Source organism: Peromyscus californicus, unplaced genomic scaffold, assembly GCF_007827085.1.
Source record: "Peromyscus californicus insignis strain IS unplaced genomic scaffold, ASM782708v3 Scaffold_1__1_contigs__length_55948999, whole genome shotgun sequence".
Classification (NCBI taxonomy): Eukaryota; Metazoa; Chordata; class Mammalia; order Rodentia; family Cricetidae; genus Peromyscus; species Peromyscus californicus.
Window position 1 is genome coordinate 53645651 of NW_026294492.1, and position 24620 is coordinate 53670270.

Consider the following 24620-nt stretch of genomic DNA (forward strand, 5'->3'; position numbering starts at 1 on the left):
CTCCCCGGAGCCTCAGTTTCCCCCGCAGGACCCAGAGCCAGTGACCATTTAATAAACCTTTAATTTCTTTTTTAACATTACAAACTATACAAGGCTGAGGCTTCGGGGCCCGCGGGCCGAGGGGTGGCGACGGCGGGGACAAGGCACGGTGGGCGGGTCACAGGTACACTGGCTGTTCCTGCCCGGTGAGCAGCCGGTAGGTGGCGGCTGGCATGGTCTTGATGTGAATCTAGGGGTCGGGGTCAGAGGAGAGGGTCAGGGGCCGGGGTGCCGGGGTCAGAGGAGAGGGTCAGGGGCCCGGGTCGGGGTGCCGGGGTCAGAGGAGAGGGTCAGGGGCCGGGGTCTGGGTCAGAGGAGAGGGTCAGGGGCCGGGGCCAGAGGAGAGGGTCAGGGGCCGGGGTCTGGGTCAGAGGAGAGGGTCAGGGTGCCGGGGTCAGAGGTGAGGGTCAGGGGTCGGGGTGCCGGGGTCAGAGGAGAGGGTCAGGGGTCGGGGTCGGGGTGCCGGGGTCACAGGTGAGGGTCAGGGGTCGGGGTGCCGGGGTCAGAGGAGAGGGTCAGGTGCAGGGGCCGGGGTGCCGGGGTCAGAGGTGAGGGTCGGGGTCGGTCCCCCACCTCTCGCGCCTCCGTGAGCAGCTGGATGATGCGCGCATGCGGCATGGCCACCACGCTCTGCCCGTTGACCTCGATGATGCGGTGTCCCACGCGGACGCCCCCGCGCTCGGCCGCGCCCCCGCGCAGCAGGCTGCAGATCTGGGGGACGCAGCACTCAGGACCCGCCCGGGGCCCGCTGGCCTCCCCCACGACCCCCCCCCGGGCCCCGCTGGCCTCCCCCACGCCCGCCCGGGCCCCCGCTGGCCTCCCCCACGCCCGCCCGGGCCCCCGCTGGCCTCCCCCACGCCCCCCCCGGGCCCCCGCTGGCCTCCCCCACGCCCCCCGGGGCCCCGCTGGCCTCCCCCACGCCCCCCGGGGCCCGCTGGCCTCCCCCACGACCTCCCCCGGGCCCTGCTGGCCTCCCCCACGCCCCCCGGGGCCCGCTGGCCTCCCCCACGACCTCCCCCGGGCTCCGCTGGCCTCCCCCACGCCCCCCCCCGGGCCCCGCTGGCCTCCCGGGGCCCCGCTGGCCTCCCCCACGTCCCCCGGGGCCCGCTGGCCTCCCCCACGACCTCCCCCGGGCTCCGCTGGCCTCCCCCACGCGCCCCCCGGGCCCCGCTGGCCTCCCCCACGCCCGCCCGGGGTCCCGGCCTCACGATGCCGTCCTCCACGCAGAAGCCCAGCTGCTCACGCACGTGGGGCCGCCGGATGACGGCCGTGGTGACGGGCGGGCAGTGGATGATGCTCAGGGTCACCGACGAGTGTCGCCGCACCTCCTGAGGGACCCCGAGCTGCTCAGGCCTCCGCAGGCCTCAGTTTACCCACCCCGGCCCCCGGGCCCGGTACTCACGCGCACGGCGGCCTGGCAGGCGGCGAGGGACAGCCCCACCAGGCTGGTCCCGTTGACGGCCGTGACCCGGTCCCCGATGCTGAGGGCCCCGGAGCGCTCGGCGGGGCCCCCGTGGAGCAGGTTGGCGATGACGGCGGTGGGCAGCAGCGAGCCCCAGCCGGACTCCACCAGGGCGACGCCCAGGCCCTCGCCGGGCCGCTTCTGGATGCAGACCTGGGGGCGGGGCCGCGTTCAGGGGCGGGGCCGCGGGCGGGGCTAGTGAAGGGACAGGGCTAGTGAGGGGCGGAGCTAGCTTAGGGACGGGGCTACTGGGGGCGGGGCTAGTGAGGGGCGGAGCTAGCTTAGGGATGGGGCTAGCGGGGCGGGGCCTTATTCAGGGACGGGCAGGGCTAATAAGGGGCGGGGCTGTTCAGTGTGGTATGGGGCGGGGCCTAAGCGGGGGCGGGGCTCGGCAGAGACCCTCTGCAAGCCAGGGAGCTGTGCAGGGGTGGGCCAGGTCTGTAGGGGAGGGGCGATGGGGGACGGTCTCGGCGCAGCCTCGGCGGGACGGCGTTCAGGAGGATCGTGGGGCGGAGCCTCGGTGGGACGGGGCAGGGCCAAGCTCACGGGGGTGGGGCTGTGCGGGGCGTGGTCAGCCTGTGGGCGGGGCCAGCCTGTGGGCGGGGCGGCCGTCCGGGCGGGGCCTCCGCGGCTCAGTCTCACCTCCCTGCAGTTCTGGCTGTTGCAGAAGTGATCCAGGTCACCATTGTGCGGGTGGCTGGCGGCGGCCGAGGGCCGCGTGCCCACCTGGCTGGGGTCTATCCCGTTCTCCTGCAGGAACTGGCTGTAGGCGATGCTGAAGGCCTGGCCGATGGCCTGCGCGATGAGCTGGGCCTGTGGGAGGACAGCAAGCTCCTTCACATCCTGCAGAGCCCCAGCTCCAAGGCCCACACAGTCAAGAAACCTCAAGGTTTCTGAGTCAGGCTCAGGAGGGGGCGGGGTCCGGCCTGTGCCTCGGCTGCTCACATCCTCCGAGTGGAAGACATGGCACAGCATCTTGTAGAGTCGCCGTTCGCGGTCCTGGGGCGTGGTCCTCCTGGCCAGCCGTCTCCGGGCCATCACGACCAGCACAGGCCCGATGTCCGCGATGTAGGAGATGGTCTGCAGGGCGTGGTCCATCAGGGCGTCCTGTGGACACGCGCTGGGTGGGCTGGGGACCTCTCGGGGACCCCGAGTGTCCACGACAGCCAAGGCCCGGCCCTCCGGGTACCTGGGAGTCGGTGGCCAGCACCTTGACCCTCTTGGTGGAGATAAAGATGTCCACTTCCGCCATGGGCTGGGTCTCACCTTCGGGGGCCTGCGGGGAGCGGGGTGAGACACGGGCCACCCAGGACAGCACGCCATGCAGCCCCGGGAACCCCGCCCTGGCTCACCTTGACGCGGTCCACGGCCTCCTGTGCCTGCGCCATGCGCGCGCTGGGCGGCGGGCTGCGCTCCGACAGCAGCTGGGTGGAGCCCAGGTACTTGGCGGCGAAGAGGACGCCGTCCACGAGCTCCTCATGTCCACAGGGGCCTGGAACTGCGGGCGACAGCGAGGGGTGCCTCCTGGGCTCGGGGGTCCCTAATCCCGGGGCTGTCCCAGGGCTTAGCATAGGCTAGACCCGCCGTGCCCCAGTGTACGGCGGCCAGCCGTGTTCCTGTGGCTTCCAGAACTCCTGGGAGGTGTCACCCCCACTATGAGGCACCCTCGGTGGGACCCAAGGCTCACAGACCCCTCTTCTAGAACCTTCTGACCGGGCTGGAAGCTCATGGCCTCTACGTGGTGTCCCAAACTCCTACCATTCCAGAATCGGGCAGGAGTCGGCAGGATGGCGCAGTGGGTAAAGGCGCTTGAGGCCAAGCACAACAACCTGAGTTCGATCCCTGGGACCCCACATGGTGGGCAGAGAGAACCGCCCCCCCCAAGGTGTTCTCTGACCCCCGTCCCCGCCACATGCAATAAATAAATGCAACAAATAAGAAATGAGAGAACCCAGGGTTAGGATCCCGCCCTCTCTCCTCGGGTCTTGCGTCTTACGTTATCAAGGGCGCTGGCAACTACATGGTCACGCAATCTGCGCCTCCAAAAGCCGGATGCGGACCCCCCCCCTCTCTGCTCTGCTCCCCGCTTCCCTCCCCCACCAGGCCTGGCTCTCCTCTCTTTCCCTCCACCCCCCTTCCCTCCTAATAAAGCTCTAAAGCTAACAGTGGGTTCCGCCGTGGCTCCTGACGTTTCCGCCGGTAACCAGCGCCGCCGCCAGCGCGGTTTGCCTTTCACCCGGGCCATTCTCCAGTGACCTAGAATTCTCTCCAGACAGCCCAGGTCCTCCACAGCCCTCAGGCAGTTCCGCCCAGGATTCTGGAGCCAGATCCTTCCTCATAATTCCAGACCATTTTTGGTGTTTTACTTTTTTTTAGCACTGGGCCATGGAGCTTAGCCTGGTGGAACCTGCCATCCTCCTGCCTCAGCTTCCTGCGTGCTGGGATCAGGTGGGTGCCACCTTCCCAGTCACTCGGAAGCTGACGGCTGGGGCTCTAATCGCCCCCAGTTGAGTAGGATCCTGTCCTTTCTGCGGTTCAGGCCCATACAGACCCGGGCAAAACCATCAGCTCGGACACTTCTGTGAGTTCGAGGCCAGCCTGGTCTACAGAGTGAGTTCCAGGACAGGCACCAAAACTACACAGAGAAACCCTGTCTCAGAAAACAAAAACAAACAAACAAACAAAACCCAAAAAACCTGTACATGTCATCCATCTTTAGGTCACAGCAGTCTAGAGTTGGCCTTTACCGTGGACACGCCTCCACCGGCCTGCGTTCTAAGCCCCAGGTGAATTCTAGGCCGTTCTCCAGCTTATATCACCTCTCTGGCCATCTAGGACCTGCTCTCAATTCAACCATCCTCTCCAGACCTTCATCGTCACTGGCAAACGTGTCAAATTTGGGGGTCCAGTTCTAGAACATTCTAGTCGTGTATGAGAATGGACACTCACCCTCGGAGACAGCAGGGCATGCGGCCAGGGTCTCGGGGCTCTGGAAGATAGAAGAGGAACAGGGCTGAGTCCCCAGGCAGAGTCCCCAGGGGTCAGGGTCAGGGGTCAGGGGTCGGGCAGGTTACCTGGGCACCCACAGGTGGATCTCGCTGGGTCACCAAGGGTGCCGTCTCCAGCCAGGGCTCCGGGGAGCTGCTGGAACTCCGGCTGTCGGCTGGCTCTGCCGACACCCCCTCCATGCACCCTGGGGACCCCGGGTCTGCATCTGGGTCCCCAGGCGGCTGCAGCAAACGAGGTGTGGTCTGTGGAGGGTCTGGGGACCCGGGCTGGGCCAGCGAAGACGCCTCACACCTCAGCAGACCCAGAAGGTCATCCCCGCCTGCCTCAGCCGACAACAGCCCTCCAGCGTCGGCACTCTCCCGGGCGGCCAGGCCTTGGCCAGTGGCGATGTGGAGGGGACAGGGCTCGCCTTCTGGGGACGGACCACCCAGGTCACCAGGAAGCGCTTCCAGCTGCCGGACCAGCTCCTGCACGCCCGAGGCCTCCAGCTCCATCTCGCTCCGGTGGACAGGTCCTCCCCGCCCAGAGGCCCACGGGGTGGTAGAGGGCTGGTCCTCAGAGGGCACCTCGGGGCCTTTGGGCTCCTCCAAGTCCATGGCTGGGAGCCCTGGGGGATGCTGGGAGGCTGGCAGGAACTCCATGCCTGGGATCCAGGCTCAGGCTGGCATCGTCACCGAGCTGGACGACAAGGGCTCTGGGTGCAGCTCTCTTAAGCAAGCCACGGTCCTGCAGGTGACGGGTTCAATCCCCATGGGGCCTGCACAGAAGGAGAAGTCCCCATTTCACACAAGAGACACCCAGCACCTCAGGCTCCAGCCCCAGAACCCAGCCTTCGGCCTCAGAACTCAGGCACCGACCCTCAGAACTCAGGCTGCGGCCTCAGAACTTAGTAACTGACACCCAGAACTCAGGCACTGACCCCCAGAACACAGACACTGACCCTCAGAACTCAGACACTGACCCTCAGAACTCAGACACCGACCCCCAGAACACAGACACCGACCCTCAGAACTCAGACACCGACCCCCAGAACTCAGACACCGACCCTCAGAACTCAGACACCGACCCTCAGAACTCAGACACCGACCCCCAGAACTCAGACACCGACCCTCAGAACTCAGACACCGACCCTCAGAACTCAGACACCGACCCCCAGAACACAGACACCGACCCTCAGAACTCAGACACTGACCCCAGAACTCAGACACCGACCCTCAGAACTCAGACACCGATCCCCAGAACTCAGGCACTGACCCTCAGAACTCAGACACCGACCCCCAGAACACAGACACCGACCCTCAGAACTCAGACACCGACCCTCAGAACTCAGGCTGCGGCCTCAGAACTCAGACACTGACCCCCAGAACTCAGACACCGACCCCCAGAACTCGGACACCGACCCCCAGAACTCAGACACTGACCCCAGAACTCAGACACCGACCCTCAGAACTCAGACACTGACCCTCAGAACTCAGACACCGACCCTCAGAACTCAGACACTGACCCTCAGAACTCAGACACCGACCATCAGAACTCAGACACTGACCCCAGAACTCAGACACCGACCCTCAGAACTCAGACACTGACCCTCAGAACTCAGACACCGACCCTCAGAACTCAGACACTGACCCTCAGAACTCAGACACCGACCATCAGAACTCAGACACTGACCCCAGAACTCAGACATCGACCCCCAGAACTCAGACACCGACCCCCAGAACTCAGGCTGCGGCCTCAGAACTCAGGCACCGACCCTCAGAACTCAGACACCGACCCTCAGAACTCAGACACTGACCCCAGAACTCAGACATCGACCCCCAGAACTCAGACACCGACCCTCAGAACTCAGACACTGACCCCCAGAACTCAGACACCGACCCTCAGAACTCAGACACTGACCCCAGAACTCAGACACCGACCCTCAGAACTCAGACACCGACCCTCAGAACTCAGACACTGACCCCAGAACTCAGACACCGACCCTCAGAACTCAGACACTGACCCCCAGAACTCAGGCACCGACCCCCAGAACACAGACACTGACCCCCAGAACTCAGGCACCGACCCTCAGAACTCAGGCTGCGGCCTCAGAACTCGGGCACCGACCCTCAGAACTCAGACACCGACCCTCAGAACTCAGACACTGACCCTCAGAACTCAGACATCGACCCCCAGAACACAGACACTGACCCCCAGAACTCAGGCACCGACCCCCAGAACACAGACACTGACCCCCAGAACTCAGGCACTGACCCTCAGAACTCAGGCTGCGGCCTCAGAACTCAGACACTGACCATCAGAACTCAGACACCGACCCTCAGAACTCAGACACCGACCCTCAGAACTCAGACACCGACCCTCAGAACTCAGACACTGACCCTCAGAACTCAGGCTGCGGCCTCAGAACTCAGACATCGACCATCAGAACTCAGACACCGACCCTCAGAACTCAGACACCGACCCTCAGAACTCAGGCTGCGGCCTCAGAACTCAGACACTGACCCCCAGAACTCAGACACCGACCCCCAGAACTCGGACACCGACCCTCAGAACTCAGACACCGACCCCCAGAACTCGGACACCGACCCTCAGAACTCAGACACCGACCCTCAGAACTCAGACACCGACCCCCAGAACTCAGACACCGACCCTCAGAACTCAGACACCGACCCTCAGAACTCAGACACCGACCCTCAGAACTCAGACACCGACCCTCAGAACTCAGGCTGCGGCCTCAGAACTCAGACACTGACCCCCAGAACTCAGACACCGACCCCCAGAACTCAGACACCGACCCTCAGAACTCAGACACCGACCCTCAGAACTCAGACACCGACCCTCAGAACTCAGACACTGACCATCAGAACTCAGACACCGACCCTCAGAACTCAGACACTGACCCTCAGAACTCAGACACCGACCCTCAGAACTCAGGCTGCGGCCTCAGAACTCAGACACTGACCCCCAGAACTCAGACACCGACCCCCAGAACTCGGACACCGACGCTCAGAACTCAGACACCGACCCCCAGAACTCAGACACCGACCCTCAGAACTCAGACACCGACCCTCAGAACTCAGACACCGACCCTCAGAACTCAGACACCGACCCTCAGAACTCAGGCTGCGGCCTCAGAACTCAGACACTGACCCCCAGAACTCAGACACCGACGCCCAGAACTCAGACACCGACCCTCAGAACTCAGACACCGACCCTCAGAACTCAGACACCGACCCTCAGAACTCAGACACTGACCCTCAGAACTCAGACACCGACCCTCAGAACTCAGACACCGACCCTCAGAACTCAGACACTGACCCTCAGAACTCAGACACCGACCATCAGAACTCAGACACTGACCCCAGAACTCAGACATCGACCCCCAGAACTCAGACACTGACCCCCAGAACTCAGGCTGCGGCCTCAGAACTCAGGCACCGACCCTCAGAACTCAGACACCGACCCTCAGAACTCAGACACTGACCCCAGAACTCAGACATCGACCCCCAGAACTCAGACACTGACCCCCAGAACTCAGACACCGACCCTCAGAACTCAGACACTGACCCCCAGAACTCAGACACCGACCCTCAGAACTCAGACACTGACCCCCAGAACTCAGACACCAACCCTCAGAACTCAGACACTGACCCCAGAACTCAGACACCGACCCTCAGAACTCAGACACTGACCCCCCAGAACTCAGACACCGACCCTCAGAACTCAGACACTGACCCCCAGAACTCAGGCACCGACCCCCAGAACACAGACACTGACCCCCAGAACTCAGGCACCGACCCTCAGAACTCAGGCTGCGGCCTCAGAACTCGGGCACCGACCCTCAGAACTCAGACACCGACCCTCAGAACTCAGACACTGACCCTCAGAACTCAGACATCGACCCCCAGAACACAGACACTGACCCCCAGAACTCAGGCACCGACCCCCAGAACACAGACACTGACCCCCAGAACTCAGGCACCGACCCCCAGAACACAGACACTGACCCTCAGAACTCAGACACTGACCCTCAGAACTCAGGCTGCGGCCTCAGAACTCAGACACCGACCATCAGAACTCAGACACCGACCCTCAGAACTCAGACACCGACCCTCAGAACTCAGGCTGCGGCCTCAGAACTCAGACACTGACCCCCAGAACTCAGACAGACACCGACGCTCAGAACTCAGACACCGACCCCCAGAACTCAGACACCAACCCTCAGAACTCAGACACCGACCCTCAGAACTCAGACACCGACCCTCAGAACTCAGACACCGACCCCCAGAACTCAGACACCGACCCTCAGAACTCAGACACCGACCCTCAGAACTCAGACACCGACCCTCAGAACTCAGACACCGACCCTCAGAACTCAGACACCGACCCTCAGAACTCAGACACTGACCCCCAGAACTCAGACACCGACCCCCAGAACTCAGACACCGACCCTCAGAACTCAGACACCGACCCTCAGAACTCAGACACCGACCCTCAGAACTCAGACACCGACCCTCAGAACTCAGACACCGACCCTCAGAACTTAGGCTGCGGCCTCAGAACTCAGACACCGACCCTCAGAACTCAGACACTGACCCCCAAAACTCAGACACCGACCCCCAGAACTCAGACACCGACCCTCAGAACTCGGGCTCTGGCTCCCAGAACTCAGGCTCCGTCCCCCAGAACTCAGGCCTCGGCCCCCAGAACTCAGACTCCGGCCCCCAGAACTCAGGCCTCGGCCCCCAGAACTCAGACTCCGGCCCCCAGAACTCAGACACCGACCCTCAGAACTCAGACACCGACCCTCAGAACTCAGACACTGACCCTCAGAACTCGGGCTCTGGCTCCCAGAACTCAGGCTCCGGCCCCCAGAACTCAGGCTGCACTCCCAGAGCTCAGAAAGTGATCCCTGGACCTCGGACACTGCCCTCGGAACTCAGGCTCCTTCTCCAGAACTCAGGCGCCGGGCTCGGTTCGCCCCACGGGAGCCGTCCGGGCCCGCGCGGGCCGCAGTACCTGCGTCTCCGGCCGGGCTGGGATGATCCCTTCGGACAGTCCTTCCAGGACACTCAGCAACTCTTTGGGATCCCAGCTTGGTATCCGGATCATAGGCTGTGCACCTCCCAGGGCTACTGCGCATGCGTACCCTCACGGGGCCTGCTGGGAAATGTAGTCCTCGCAGCCTCTCGGCCACAAGGTGGTGCTCTAGGGTTGCAGCCTGGATAGCCGACCGCGGGTTCGAATCCCGAGACTCCAGGCACCTTGGTAGGGGCCAAACTGGCTTTTCTATTCTGAGATGGGGTTCCGCATCACTTCAGAGCAGAAAACCGCTGAGGTGGGAAAACGGAAGAAACCAGGCAGGGAAACAGTTAAAGGGAACGTGATCTGAAGATTTGGGAGGAAGGACGGGCAGAGCTGACGGCGACAGACTTGCGGTTTGGGTCCCAGCAGTGATGTATAATGGGGCAGTCTAGATTTGGGTCGACACTGTGCATCGCGGCCCGCAGCTTGACTGAAGGAGGCCGGGGTTAGGGTTGTACTAATGGGTCTGGGAATTCTAGTAAGTCTGCTTCTTCTTGAAACAGTCTCACGTAGCCCAGGCTGGCCTCGAACTCCTGATCCTCCTGCCTCAGCCTCCCGAGTGCGGCCAGCCTTGACGTCCGGGGCGCTGGGAGTGCAGCCCCAGCCACCCCACTTTCTTCTATTACCACTCTCTCTGCAGCCCAGGCTGGCCTCGAACTCCGCCCGCCTCTGCCTCCCGAGGGCTGGGAATGAGGGAGAGCCCGCCACACTCGGCCACCCTCATGCTTAAGCCAAGGTCCCATGTAGCCCAGGCTGGCCTTTCAGACTTGATGTGTGGCCAGGGCTACGCTGATCCTGATTCTCCCGCTCCATCTCCCACCGCAACTGACTGTTGTTGCTGTTGTTGTGCAGCCCTGGCTGTCCTGGATCTCACTCTGTAGCCCAGGCTGGCCTCGAGCTCACGGGGATCCGCCCGCCTCCGCCTCCCCAGGCCTGGGTTGAAGGCGTGCGCCGCCACCGCCCGGCTGACTGTTCTTTTAGGTTTTCAAAACTCCCACGTGAGACACAAGTATGAACCTATGGTGACATTTTAAGTAGCCGGGATCTAAGGATAAGAATTCCTTGAAATATTCTTTGAACCAGTGATAACTACAGTTCAAACGAGTCACGCAACAGCCAACCCTAAGAAGACTACATTTCCCAGAAGGCCGCGGGCGCCGCCCACGCCCCGAAGCGGCCCTGGAGCGCTGACGTAGCCCGGAAGCACGCACGTGCGAGCCGGCGAGCATTATGGCGGCCACCCGTCTCCTCGGGGCGTCCAGGATGTGGGCCGGCCGTCGACTCCAGGCCCTCCCGCTCCCCGGAGGACCTGGAGCACTCTCTGTACGGGACTACGCCAAGAAGCCAGGTGAGGCGGCTCCGGAGGCACCGACGTGGGCAGGGCGGGAAGCCAGGGAGCCGGCAGTGCGCAGGCGCGCCGCTCGGGAGGCGGGACTCCGGGACTGCCGCGCAGGGGACGGAGGCCGAGCGGTGCGAGCGAGCGCTGGGAGGCTCGCCCCCGCCGGCGCTCAGAGCGCAGGCGCGGACCCGGGGGCCGAGTCAAACCCCAAACCACCCGCGACGATTCGGTTGTTGCTGCTATGTTAATTAAAAATAAACGAACAAACAAATCAATAGAATAATGTGGGCGGGAAGTTGCCGCTGTGTAAAGCGCGTGCTGCGAAAGTCCGGGGACCTGAGTTCGATCCCCAGGACCCACGTAAGCGTGGAAGGAGATGACCGACTCACACACGCGCTATGCCCCCTCCCCCGTGATAATAATTCCTAAAAATTACGTTTTGAGGCTAAACCTGATAGCGCACATCTTTACTCCCAGCGCTCGGGACGGAGAGGCAGGGGGATTTCTGTGAGTCCCGGGCCTGCCAGGAAGACCACATCTCAAGAAAAAAAATTTTTTTTTAGTGTTTTACTTTTTTGCCGGGCAGTGGTGGCGCACGCCTTTAATCCCAGCACTCGGGAGGCAGAGGCAGGTGGATCTCCGTGAGTTCGAGGCCAGCCTGGGCTACAGAGTGAGATCCAGGACACAGGGCTACACAGAGAAACCCTGTCTCGAAAAACCAAAAAAACGGAAGTTTTCTTTTGATGTTGTTCCAGGAGGGCTGCATAGTAACATCCTGTCTCGAAAAATAATAAAGTATTTTTTGTTCTTTAATTTTGGCACAGGGTGTCGTGTCTGCGTGTATTCCGGGCCGGCCTAGAGCCGCTGAGCCATCTTGCTAGTCAGTTTTTTATGCTTTTGAGACAAGGTCTTATGATCCCCCAGCCTCAGCTCCAGAACTCTGAGGTGACTGGCAAGTGCCACCATGAGGAGGCGCTGAGTGGTGACTGCTGGACCTTTAGGCCGTAGTCTTGGGGCCGGGAGGGGTTGTGCCATAAAACAAGGGACCCCGTTATCCATGGGGGTGTCTGGGGGTGCTGGAGCCCGGAGGCCTCACCGAGGGGGCGCAGGGGCAGGGCTGGGCGTGCTGACGTGACCTGAGCTCCACCCTGCAGTCATGAAGGGCACCAAAGGCGCCAAGGGCAGTGTGGCCCCTGAGGCCCTGAAGGACCCCGAGGTGTGCACAGACCCTGTCCAGCTAACCACGCACGCCATGGGCGTCAACATCTACAAAGAAGGCCAGGACGTGGCCCTGAAGCCGGACTCGGAGTACCCCGAGTGGTAAGTGTGGCTGCACCTCATCTCCACCCGGCCAGCTGGCCTGTGGGGACACAGTACTCAAGGACAGCTCCTGGGCCACCGCAGGGCCTGCTGGCCTCACCCACCCTGGTCCGGGGAGCTTCCGGACGCCAGGCCCCTGTGCTCTGCTTGCAAATGCCGGGCCCATGCACAGGGCCGTGTGTCCCTGAGGGCTGCGGGGGCAGGGGTGGTGACAGATTTATGGCTGGTCCCTGGCTATCCAGACCTGGTCCCAGGGACCCAGAAGGTCACTCAAGAGCAGAAGTGTCTCCTTCCTGGAGGGAGCTGGGACCCAGTTAGCTGAGCAGGTGGGTGTGGTGGGGCTGCACTCCTGGACACCGGGAGAGGCAGGGACAGCGGGGTGCAGGCTGGCCAGCACCGAAGCCAGGAGGGAGCCAGGACGGGTAGAAGGTGTGGCCTGTGCAGAGCCTGGAGCAGGACAGAGCCTGTTCTGGGCAGGAGGGAGGGGCTTGTGGTGGGGACAGAGGGGGCGGGCAGTGGGGTGGGACAGCCTGGTCCCTCAGTTTTGTTCCCTGTCATTGAGAGCCAGAACTAGAGTGGGTTCAAAGCCCCAGCTCGACACTCCACACCCCAGAGCTGTGAGGCGGCATGCAGTTCTGACCCTCTCCCAGGCTATTCCAGATGAACTTGGGTCCCCCGAAAAAGCTGGAGGAGCTGGAACCCGAGTCCCACGAGTACTGGCGACTGCTGCGCAAACAGAACATCTGGCGTCACAACCGCCTGAGCAGGAACAAGAAGCTGTAGTGTGAGGAGGGAGCATCTCACGGGAAGGTGCCCGGCCGGCCAGCGAGAGGGCTCGGCGGGGAAAGGTGCTTGCCACCCAGCTTGAAGACCTGAGTTCAATCCCCGAACTCTGATGGAGGAAGGAGGGAACTGATCCTGTAAACTGTCAACCTCCATATGTGCACCTTGGCGAGTGCAGGCCATGTGCACAGACACACACACGCACGCACGCACACACACTAAATAAACAGATACAAAAGTAAGTGAATAAAGGCACCTGTGGCGATGGACACACTTGCTGCCCTGGGCGGTCACACCTAGGAGGGCGCTTGGACATGCCGCAGCCCGGCCGCCTCTGCCCCACAGTGCCTGTGGGCTCTGTCTAGGACACCTCATCTTGAGCAGGCGGGCTGGGCCTGGCCCTAAAGGCCTTCAGGCAAAGCTAAGCCCAGGGGCTTCAACAATAAGGTCTGTGTTTGACCTGGTCCGGCGCCCTCCGGTGGGTGGCGATTGGAGAAGGTGGCATCGGCCCCTGGCCAGCTGCACATCCGGGCTCCCCGAAGGGAGCTGGGCACAGGACTGACTGCCCGTCCCCTCCATCTGGGATGTGGGTGTGGCTCACTTGTCCCTCTTTGGACCCCAGGGCTGGACCCGTCTTTGCCACCTGGGTCATGAGCCCCCTGATGTGGGCATGTGGCTCCCCTCGCCTTCCCAGATAGCTCTGCGTCCAGCTGACCCAAGAGAAGGGGTGAGATTGTGCTGGGAAAATGCCTGGGCAGGGCCGTGGGCCGCGGGCCCGTTGGGTGGTCCTGGTGGACCTCACTGGAGGGATTCGGGGCCCTGTCCATACAGCAGAAGTCTGTGGAGCCCCTTCTTGGCAGCAGCCCTCGTGATGCCCAGTGGGCAGAGGGGCTAGGACACGGCCATCTTACCCCAAATACCTGTGAACCCCTGAGGCTCTCCAGCACCTGCCAGAGTTACAGTAGAAGTGGGCTGGTGCACCTGATTCCTCCCGGCCCGCAGCCGCAGCTGCATGGCCTCCACCGCTGGGGACACGGCCTGGCCAGGGCCTTCACACAGGCTGTGCCCTCTGCCTGGACCACGTGCACCTCCTTCCACTCTGGACAAGGTTGGCCAAACTGTTGCCGTGGCAACCCCAGCCTGGGCCCCAGCGCACACTCCCTGCTCTCCTGTCCCCCTTGCAGCCGCATGAAGATTACCACTGAGTTTACGAGAAATCTTGTGTGTCAGCACCCAGTGTGGCTGTGTGCCACAGCTGTAGATGAGCGATGGAGGGACGGGGGGTGGGGGGGTGGACGGGTGGATGGTGGATGGGGGGTGGGTGGATGGGTGGGTGGATGGATGGATGGATGGACGGACGGATGGGTGGATGGGTGGGTGGGTGGATGGATGGATGGATGGGTGGATGGATGGATGGATGGATGGATGGGTGGATGGGTGGATGGGTGGTGGGTGGACAGATGGATGGATGAACGGATGGGTGGATGAATGGGTGGGGGATGGGTGGATGAGCTTTGTGAATGGATGAGCGATCGATCTATGGGTTGAGTGGATGAGTAGCGGGTATGTGGCTGTGTGTGGTTCGATGGATGAGTAGAAGAGCAGGTGGGTGGAGAGATGGAGGCATGCATGGTGGATGTGTGGTCTGGAGGTGGGTGAGTGGATGGCTGTGTCAGGGATGGGTCTGGGTGGTAGGTGGATGTGAAGGTAGACAGCATCCTGCCTGCTCTCGATGTTACTGTCATACCCTCTGACTCCCTGCTTGGCTTTGGTGTCTGGGATTCCATGGAAGAAAACCACCGTGGCCTGGGATCCAGAAAGTCTGGGTCCCCTCTGCACGCTGCCACTTTCTCTCAGGCCTCTGGAGACCTGCTCTCCTGGCACCCCTGTCCCGTCTGTGACATGGACATCCCGTTCGTTCATCCTGAGATGGGATGGGATCTGAACACCTAGCTTGGCGCCCCCACACACACACGGGGGTGACCCCTTGGGCTCACGTCTGTAGCGCCTCTATAAATGGGCACCATGGCTCAGGCTCCCTTCCCGGCAGGAGGAGGCGGGGCCCTGGGGGCTGGTGACTAGTGGGTCCCCGGCCTGGCTGTTCCCCAGAGGCTCGTGTACACGGGCTGGTAAGGCAGGTGCTGCACGCAAGGACAGTCGGCCTGTGCAGGTAGAGGGGCAGGGACTTGGAGCAACATCACAGGCATCAATAATCTCGCGGGCTCAGGACCGTGGGGGCAGGGCGAGGTCGCCACAACTGAATGCAGGGAGCTGGCTGCGTAGGTCTCCGATGGCCCAGAGAAGCGGGAGGGGGGCAGACACATGAATGTCACAGACAAATGTACGAAGTCCTTCCAATCGCTCTTTATGGGGGCCCTGGGTGTGGGGTTTCCAGGGGCTGCGGAGCCTGCGCACTGGCCCATCCTGGCCCTGTGACCCCGCACCTGGGCCCTCTTGCTTCAGGGGTCAGGGTTCCTGGCTCCGTGGGAGAGCTGAGCCCTCAGCTTCCTGTCCCCCAAGGGGAGCCGCGGCGCCCACGCTGCGGAGCTCGCGGCCCAGCTTCTCTGCTATTTTGCGGAAGGGCGGTCTGCGCGCAGGCTCTGCCTCCCAGCAGCTGCCCATGAGGGTGTGCACAGGTCCCGGGCAGCCGTCGGGGGGCTCCATGCGGTAACCCTTCTCCACGGCCTCTGAAACCTCCTTCAGCGACTGCAGACACAGGGCATGCAGCATGGGTGGGAGGTCTGCAGCACAGGACGCACAGCTGCCCCTCCCCAGGGCGCTGCTCACCATCTTGGGGTATGGAGCTCTTCCGTATGAGAAGACTTCCCACAGCAGCACCCCAAAACTCCAGACGTCCGATTTGCTGGAAAACCGCTGTGGGGGCCGAGGTCAGGGTGAGCAGGGTCCCTGTGGCCTCCCTGGACACAGTCCCAGGCTACTTCCTCCCCCCCCCCAATACTAAGCCCATGACTGCTTCAGAGATCTGAGGAAGTGCCAGGAGGAATGGGGGCCTGGGCTCCCTGGAGAGGCAGCCATTTTCCCTGGAAGCTCAGAGAGGTCAAGGGATGTATGTAGGGTCACACAGCCCAGTCACAACATCATCCTCCCTCTGAGGAACCCCAAAACCCCAGAGAGGGGTGGAACGCTGCTCACCCCATTCTTGAGAGCCTCAGGCGCCGACCACTTGACTGGCAGCCGGCTTGAGTCCAGCCCCTTCCGCTCGGCCTTGGCTAGGCCAAAGTCACTGACCTTGGCCACCAGGTCCTCAGAGACCAGGATGTTGCGAGCAGCCAGGTCCCGGTGTACCAGCTTCTTGCTCTCTAGGTACTCCATACCCTCAGCAACATGCCTAGGGACAGACAAGTCCCGGTCACCCCGCAGTCAGACCCCAGTTTCCCCTTCATCTTGGGGACCTACCTTCCGGGAAGGACTGTCACTTACAGAGAAAACTGCAGGAGTTGAGATGTGCTCACGAGGGCGCGGCCCCGCGTGCGCAGGAAGTTCACCAGGTTGCCCTGTTTGGGGGGGAGGGACCTGGGGGTCTCCAGGCTGCTGGGCCACCCCTGTCCATCCACCCATCCACCACCCCGCACACCTTGCTCACGTGCTCCATGACAATGTACAAGCCGTGGTGCAGGATCACGCCCAGGAGTCGTACCAGGTTTCTGTGCTGTAGCTTTCTGGGGAGGGGGGACGGGGAGGATGGGGGGCAGACAGATGGGGGTGGTGGGAAGTGAGTGCACACCCGGGACCCCGGCCCTGAGACCCAGTCCCACCCGGCCACTCACGTCATCACAGCCGTCTCATCCAGGAAGGCCTGGGCTGTCACATCACACTTGATATTCTTCACGGCCACCTTCTGCCCCAGGTACTCACCCTGCAGGACGGCTGTGGAGGGGGATAGAGCTCAGGACCCACCAACAAGACCCACAAACGGACCTGCTGACATCCCCGCGTAGACTCCCCCAGTGAGGGGCGTGGTCAGGGCGGAGCCCCGCCTAGAATCCCCCCCGTGAGGGACTGGGGGCGTGGTCAGCGTGGAGCTTAATGAGGGACTAGGGGCGTGGCCTGAATAGAGTATTGGCTCTAAATTCAGGAGGCCTTGTTCCATCCCTGGTCCCAAAAGAAGATATAAACAATTAATGCAAATACAATGGCTGTCTCATTATTCAGAATTCAAATTTCTGTTCCACGGAGAAGCCCACAGTCCTGCCCGTGTTTGCATAGTTTCCGGGTGCTCAGGACGGACAGGGCTTGGTGTGAGTCGGTTCACTGTCCTCTGCTCTAAGTTCCAGGACAAGCGCACACAGGGAAGGTGTCCTGAGTAGAGCGCCCAGGAAGATGCCGGGAGATGGGGGTGGGCTGCCGCCGGGCACCTGACAACCCGCACCCGTCCTGCACCGTCCTGCACTGTCCAGAAGGGAGGAGCGCCTTCTGTGCCCCCTCCTCACCTCCGAACTCCCCCTCTCCGATCTGGGCTCCCAGAGTCAGGTGCTGCAGGTCGAGTAGCCAGCCCGCTGCGGGAACAGAGACCAGTCAGAGCGGGCCAGGAGCCGCGGCCCTTCCACCCAGCCTGCATCCAGTCAGATGTGCAGCGCTAACATCCCACAGCTGTGCACACCTAAGCATGCGCCCACCGCAGCAGTTGTCCCAAGGCTGCATGGCGGACGCCCCACTCCAGGTCAAACCACAGGCTGCCCCAAGGGGATCATCAGAATTCAATCCCACCCGGTTCCCCAGACTTCAGCCACTGATCTCCCAGGGACACACGGAGATATGGAGAGCCACACAGGTTCTGGACTATTTCTGATCTTGTCTCTAGCAGGCTCTTGCACTCCACACATACCCTTCAGCTGCTCCTCAAAGCCCTCCTCCTTTTCCCCCAAAAGCTTTCTAAGCCACGAGTCTGAAGAGCCAAGCAGGACAGACACCTCGGTCCATCGTGGGCTTGTCTCTGGGACCCCAGACCCCACAGGAGACATGTGGCAGTCGGGCTTGGAAGACTCAGGGGCTTAACCAAGCCAAGGCGGGGGCTTGAGGATGAGAGATTGAGGCTGGGGTGGGAGGTGGGAGGCTGGGGTGGGAGGTGGGAGGCTGGGGTGGGAGGCTGGGGTGGGAGGCTGGGGTGGGAGGTGGGAGGCTGGGGTGGGAGGCTGGGGTGGGAGGCTGGAGTGGGAGGTGGGAGGCTGGGGTGGGAGGCTGGAGTGGGAGGCTGGGGTGGGAGGTGGGAGGCTGGGGTGGGAGGCTGGGGTGGGAGGTGGGAGGCTGGGGTGGGAGGTGGGAGGCTGGGGTGGGAGGTGGGAGGCTGGGGTGGGAGGCTGGGGTGGGAGGCCGAGTCTGGACTGCTGTGTATGAGGTGCCCTCTCCCGGGTGGCTATCATACCCTTTGCAAGCTCCTCCTCGGCTGACTTGGCGCCCTGTTTCCTCTTTGGCTTCACCAGCTTGGTGCAGATGGCCCCCTTGTCCTTGGTGTAATGCTGTAGGGACCGGCAGCCGTGAGCCTCCCCCACAATCTCCTCAGCGGGGTAAGCAGAACCCCCAGGTACCAGGCTAAGGTGAACGGGTTTCCATGGCAACAGTGGGTGCAGGATGGAAGGTGAGGGGCGGTGGGTGTCAACATGGGGCTCCCCGGAGAGGTGACCCCAATTCTAGAGACAAGTGAGACTCCTAGAGACCCCCCTCCATCTCTCCACCCCTCCCGCTCCAACCGTTCCCCACAGGTCACCTCCACCATGTCCATCAGATTACAGAAGCACACGGCCTCATCGATGGTGAGGTGGCCATCTCGATGCAGGACCCGGTAGTGGATGACGTCTCGGCCGAAACTGACACACAGGACGTAGTCTCCGGGGTGACGAGCCGATTCCCGCACGAGGAACAGCCCGTCCTCCGGCGGCTGCAGCTGCTGCACAGCTTCCTGGCCGGAGATCTTGCCGTGGAACCATCTGTGGGACCCGTGGGGACAGGATACAGCGTGGGGCAGGGGCGGCGGGCACCCTGATGCCACCCATCCAACCAGGGCGCCACTCACGGCATGAGACTGAGCTTGGGGTCTGCAGAGAGGGCCTCCCGCTGCCGCAGCGCGGCGGCCGCCAGCAGCCCCTCCTGCCCGCTTCCATGGTGCTTGGCGCGGGTACCAGCTCTTGTCCTGCACAGGGAGGGCGGGGAGGGCGGGGAGGAGCCGGTGGGTGTCTGTCCTGGCACCCCTAAGTGCACCCCAACTACCCTTCGGCCCCCCCTCACCTCGCAGGCCTCCAAGATGGTCACCATGTCGCCCTTGCGGAAGGCCAGCTCACCCGGCTTGGGGCGCGAGTTCTCACACTTGGTCATACATTGAGTCCCAGGGGCCCAGCGCCGCTGGGGATAAGACAGAGGCAGGGGGATGTCAGGGACAGGAGGAAGAAGTGGGAATTGGGAGGGACAGGGAGACCTGAGAGAAACTGGGGGCTGGTGGAGCAGAGGACAGGACAAGGGAATGGTGAAGCGGGCTTGTAGCCTAGCCCTCAGGCAGCTGAGACAGGAGGATGCCAGACCAGCTAAAGGCCAGCCTGGGCTACAGTGAGACTTCTCTCAAAAACTAAAAACTAACGCTGGGTGTGAAGGCCCACACCTGTAATCCCAGCACTCGAGAGGCAGAGGCAGGCGGATCTCTGTGAGTTTGAGGCCAGCCTGGGCTACAGAGCGAGTTCCAAGCCCAGGCACATTTATACAGTGAGACCCTGTCCCAAAAGCAAAATAAAATAAAAAATAAAACCCTGGGGGTGTCTAATATAGAGAAAAATAGGGGGTGAGGATGGAAAGGAATCGTGTTAGACAGAGAGAGAGGGGGGGGGCACAGAATCACAGTCACATGTGGAGGCCTGGGTGGCCAGTCTGGCCCAGTCCCTGGGGACTTTCAGGGTTGGAAGCTTGCCTCGGGATGCACCCGCCCTCCCACGGGGACAGCTGAGGAAGGTCTGGTGACTCGGGGCCCCACACTCACGGTTGGCATCCTAGCTGCGGCAGGCGAGGGGTGCCAGGCTCGGAGGAAGCGAGGGCTCACCTGTGGAGGAGGCAGTGTCATGCTTGGGGGATGTCCCCAGGTGCGGTTCCTTCCTCTGGGCCTGGCTGGGTGGAGGCGGCACCAGGAGGCAAAGAGCCCCCTCAACATCCCTCAGGTGGCTTAGGTCGTGATCCCCTCTGCAGCCCTTGGCTTTGGGAAGTTATCTTTACCCGAGGGAAGTCCTTAGACTCCCAGCCATCAAAGGCCAGCCGGGAGACCCCGGAGCCTTGTCCTGCCATTGCTCGGGAAGGGAAACTGAGGCCCAGAGGCAGGAGTGCAGGAATCCGATGGCTTTGGTGGCAGCCAGGGCTGTGTGTGGGGAGGACAATGCCAGGAGCTGGGCCTGCGGCTTCCTCTTTTCTGGGCTGTGGCCAGGGGCGGTGACTCAAGGTCATTCCTGGGAATCTGACCCTGGGTGGAGCCTGGGGAGGCCTGGCTTCTACGCTGCTCCTCAGGTCATCAGGGGTCACCAAGGAAGCATATGGAAGGACCCACACCACCCCAGCGCCACTGCAGGGCATTGGCTGCCAAGGTCCCCAGCTGGTGGCTGGCAGGGTCAGGGCGGGAGATTGGGGTGCGCTTCTGGCCTCAGGCTCAGCGGGGTTTGCAGGGCAGCTGCGCGCAGGCGGAGATGCACGTGCATCTGGGTACAGGTGCCACCCGGCCACCAGCGTGTGCGCGACACGGGGGCTGGCTAGACGCGGGCACCTGTGCGTGTGCCTGAGGCGCAGACGGGCCCTGCAGTGACCACCGGGGCGCGCGCACTCAGAGACGCGCACGCCGCACCCAGAAAAAAAAATATCCAGCGGTGGCACCTGACGCCCCCAGGGTCCAGGATCATTTTGGGGGGCGCCCCCTCTCCATCCGCGCGCACGCGCTCACCTGCTCAGGGCGCGACCCCGGGAGGGTCCCCGCCAGCGGGTAGTGTGCCCCAAGGCTCAACTCGGAGCAACTTGCTCCGCTTCCTCATTTTGGGGCGAGGATGGAGGGGACCCGGCTCGGAGCCCCCGCGGGTCCTAGCGCCGGCCGCACTGCAGGCTGCGCTGCCGCCGCCTCCTGCTCCGCCTCCTGCGCAGCCCAAGCGGGATGCTGGGTGCCCGGTGCCCTCTGGATCCCCGCTGAGCCCCGGCCTTCCGTCGCCCACCCCAGGAAGGCTGGGAGCGCGGAATGGCTCGCGCACGCGCAAGCGCAAGGAGTGGGAAGGAGCTCCCGGTTTGGGGAGGTGATGAAGGCAAGTAGAGAGGCCTCCGCGCTGCAGGCCTGGCCTCCCGGCCTCGGCCTCCACTCCAGGCTGCGCTGTGAGCCTGACCCACGCCCATACAAGTACTTTCAGAAGTGCCAGGCACTCCGTGCTGTGGGGCCCTCAAATGCTCTCCCAGCACTCTGGAGGCCGAGGCAGGCGGATCTCTGTGAGTTCAAGGCCAGCCTGGGCTACATAGAGAGTGGGAGGAGCTCAGTAGTGGAGGACAAGTTTGGACAGAAGTGCCTTGCACTGAGGGACGTGGCACTTCCGGAAGCCACAGGTCGGTAATCACAAGTCCCCAGCAGGTGTGGGTACCCACTTAGGAATCCTTGGCCAGGGAGGTCCACTGCAAACCACCTTCTGCTCTAGACTGACCCTATTGCTGACGAAACGGCCGGCCGGTTCCTCCCTGCTGCCGCGCACGCAGCTCCCACACTGCGGGAGCCGCTCCACTGGTGCCATGGTGGCCGGAGAGTTCCCGTAACCAACTGCTCCCGGATAGGATCTGACCCGACCTGCACAGGTGCCACCGATGCGCCCTTCATGCCCTGCCTACAAACCAGTCAGAGCCCAGGCTGGACACCCGCGGCCTCAGCAGGCCGCGCGCTGTTGCTTTGCCCAGTGAACTTTGTCCAGATGTTTATTCTGGTACCTACAGTTAGCAAAGATCCAGAACTGGGACTGGGGGCTCAGTGGGCAGCACACCGTGGAGGAGTCACAGGCCGGTCATCCCGGCACTGGGGGAGTAGAAGCAGCAGGGAAAAAGAGTTAAGGTCAGCCTCAGCTACAGAGATAACGTGAGGCCAGCCTGGGCTACCCGAGATCCTGTTGCAAAAAAAAAAAAAAGTCTGAAAAGCTTACCTGTTAAAATGACACTGTCCCTGAGGGTTGGGGTTGCGCACTTGCAATTCCAAGCTTTTGGGGAGGCTGAGGCAGGAGGATGGAAAGATCAGGATACAGAGGGCACTGCGTAAAACAAACCCCATAAACAGTGTCTCTGTGCACTGTGGTCTTGGCGGAGCTGGGTGGGGGCGTCTGAGGTGTGGTTACCCCCTCATTGGGGGCCTGGGGCTATCACTCCAGGGACATGAAGGACGCATTTTCATTGTTAAGCCATCACAGCCGCCTGAAATGGAGTCAGAACAGGAGCCGAGGAAACCCCGCTGCCAGGAAGTTCTCACCCAGACTCGGCACTGCTGACCACGCCCTGTCCGGTGAAGCTTCTGGACACCTGATGTGGGACATGAGCGTGCTAAGCAATGCTCCTGATGGGGCCGCAGGGGCCGCAGGGGCCGGGCTCAGTGGGCACAGCACTCGCCCCATGTGCATGAAGCCCTGGGCTCTACGCCAGCACCGTCCAGTGTGGTGCTGTGCGCCTGTCATCCCAGCAATGGAGAGACTGACGCAGGGCGGTCAAGAGTTCAAGGTCAGCCTCAGAAACCCGGGGCGGCTACATGAGACTCTGTCTAAAGAACAAATATGAAATGTCCTAACACTTCTCTTTAAGACAGTTTCACTCATAGCCCAGGCAAGCCTAGAACTTGTCATGCTCCTGCCTCAGCATCCTGAGTGCCGGATGACAGGTGTGTGCCACCATGCCCGGCTCTCTCCACCACGCCCGGCTCTCCACGTATATTTTTATAAAGCCGCTTCTTTCTGCAGTATCAGGAGCCATTTGCTTCCCTGTGCAGGGAGCGGGCATTGTGCCCACCTTGCAGATGGGGAAACTGAGGCCCTGGGACTCACTGCCATCAATCAAGGCTCTGGGGACACCCTAGCGTCTCAGTTTCCATGGAGATCGCTCCCTTGCAGCCTGCAGCCTGGCCGGATCCTCCTGCCCCAATTAGCATGCCTTTAAATTTAGCTGCTGGTGCTTCTCCTGCTAGGGGACTCCCGGATGCAGGGAAGGACAAGGCTTCCTGCGGGGGGGGGGGGGGGGGGGGGGGGGGGGAGGGGAATAACCCTCGCTCTCTTCGGGACCCAGGCGCTGTCGCCCCACCCTTTTTTTAGGTTTTGAGACAGGGCTTCACTGTGTAGCCCAGGCTGGCCCAGCACTCCGGGTCATACTATACAAAGCCCACGAGGACTGGAGATAGGAGTCGCTTCCTGTCATGTCTGCAGAAGAAAAACGGGGATCGAAATGCGCTCACAGCCCCCCCCCCCCACTGAGTGTCAAAAAATCAGGACGTGGAGTAGGAGTGAGGACCCAGAGCGTGGGGCCGTCCCACACCGCACGCTTTCTCTGTGACACACACGGTGAAGAGAGCCCCCCCTCCGAGGGTTGGTCTCTGACCGCACACGCACACCGCACACGCACACCGCACACGCACACCGCACACTGCACACACACCCCGCACACACACACCGCACACGCACACCGCACACTGCACACACACCCCGCACACCGCACACGCACACCGCACACGCACACACTTTGTTATTGTTTTGGGTTTTCGAGACAAGGTTTCTCTGTGTAGCCCAGGCCGGCCTCGAACTCACAGAGATCCGCCTGCCTCTGCCTCCCGAGTGCTGGGACTAAAGGCGTGCGCCCCACCACATCCAGCTCCGTTATAAAATTTTAACAAATGCCTATGACATAAAAGTCCCCATTTTACCCGTCTCAGGCCCGCGGCACGGCTCTCACTCTCGCTGCAGCTGAAACCTTGTCTCCAGAGCTTAAACTGCCCCATCCCACGCTAACTCCATCCCCTCCCCTGCCCTGGGCCCTCGCCGAACCACTTCCTGTCTCTGTGGGTCTGATGACACCAACCCTGTGGTGTGAGGTCCATGTCACTGGGCATCATGTCAAGGGCCACCTGCGTTGGAGCAGTGGCCAGAATGCCCTTCATGGCTGTATAATATTCCAGCGAGTGGCTGGACCACATCATGTGGCCCATTCGTTCCTTGGAAAAGTCTTTGTTGTCTCCTTCGCATTTTATTTTCAAAATGTCAGTGAACGTGGGGTGGGGGAGGCCGGGGGTGTGTGTGCTGCGTTCCCCGTCCTGAGGAACACCCGTCCTCTGGCTGGCTCTTACTGCCAGCCTCGGTGGTCACCGTCTTTCCTGCGGTCAGCAGTGAGTGACCTTGCGCACGCGGGTCTTCCCGACCCCTCCTGCCTGGGCCACGGTCCCGCCCACACGCGTGCGTCATCCGCCCACACTCACCTTGTCTCCTAGCAACGCTCCTCTGCATCCGCAGCCCGGGTCCAGCTCTCCGTCACCACCCGGGCGCTCGGTTTCCTGCCTTGTCTGGGGTCCAGCCTTGTGCCCTTGGCCCTCGGCTGGCCTGCTGCGGGGTC

The 24620-nt window shown here is 62.3% G+C and overlaps 3 protein-coding genes across 5 annotated transcripts; 1 reads left to right on the forward strand and 2 right to left on the reverse strand.

Moving 5' to 3' along the window:
• Positions 1 to 43: 43 nt before the first annotated feature.
• On the reverse strand, positions 44 to 9659 carry Apba3 (amyloid beta precursor protein binding family A member 3). 3 transcript variants are annotated; one of them, XM_052747065.1, is made up of 11 exons: positions 9530 to 9659; positions 4576 to 5267; positions 4451 to 4490; positions 2854 to 2999; positions 2691 to 2777; positions 2447 to 2608; positions 2144 to 2314; positions 1442 to 1654; positions 1248 to 1367; positions 613 to 750; positions 44 to 229 (listed from the first exon to the last, which is right to left on the reverse strand). In XM_052747065.1, the coding sequence occupies exons 2-11, from the start codon at positions 5149 to 5151 to the stop codon at positions 158 to 160; spliced, it is 1725 nt and encodes a 574-aa protein (XP_052603025.1). In that variant the 5' UTR covers positions 5152 to 5267; positions 9530 to 9659; the 3' UTR covers positions 44 to 157. The 3 variants fall into 3 exon arrangements, with proteins under 3 accessions (XP_052603025.1, XP_052603026.1, XP_052603027.1); XM_052747066.1 differs by lacking the exon at positions 9530 to 9659 and adding an exon at positions 9338 to 9516; XM_052747067.1 differs by lacking the exon at positions 9530 to 9659 and adding an exon at positions 9149 to 9247.
• A 1130-nt stretch (positions 9660 to 10789) lies between these two features.
• On the forward strand, positions 10790 to 13306 carry Mrpl54 (mitochondrial ribosomal protein L54). The gene is made up of 3 exons (XM_052747068.1): positions 10790 to 10943; positions 12089 to 12254; positions 12905 to 13306. Exons 1-3 carry the CDS (start codon positions 10826 to 10828, stop codon positions 13035 to 13037), a joined length of 417 nt encoding a protein of 138 aa, XP_052603028.1. The 5' UTR covers positions 10790 to 10825; the 3' UTR covers positions 13038 to 13306.
• A 2073-nt stretch (positions 13307 to 15379) lies between these two features.
• Positions 15380 to 20898, reverse strand: Matk (megakaryocyte-associated tyrosine kinase). Its single transcript, XM_052747071.1, is given in 14 exon segments — positions 15380 to 15743; positions 15825 to 15911; positions 16191 to 16386; positions 16479 to 16552; positions 16633 to 16717; positions 16826 to 16925; positions 17489 to 17554; positions 18421 to 18514; positions 18763 to 18982; positions 19069 to 19169; positions 19171 to 19185; positions 19281 to 19394; positions 20020 to 20079; positions 20250 to 20898. Coding segments are annotated over 14 exon segments (1803 nt in total). The 5' UTR covers positions 20601 to 20898; the 3' UTR covers positions 15380 to 15503.
• Positions 20899 to 24620: the final 3722 nt, after the last annotated feature.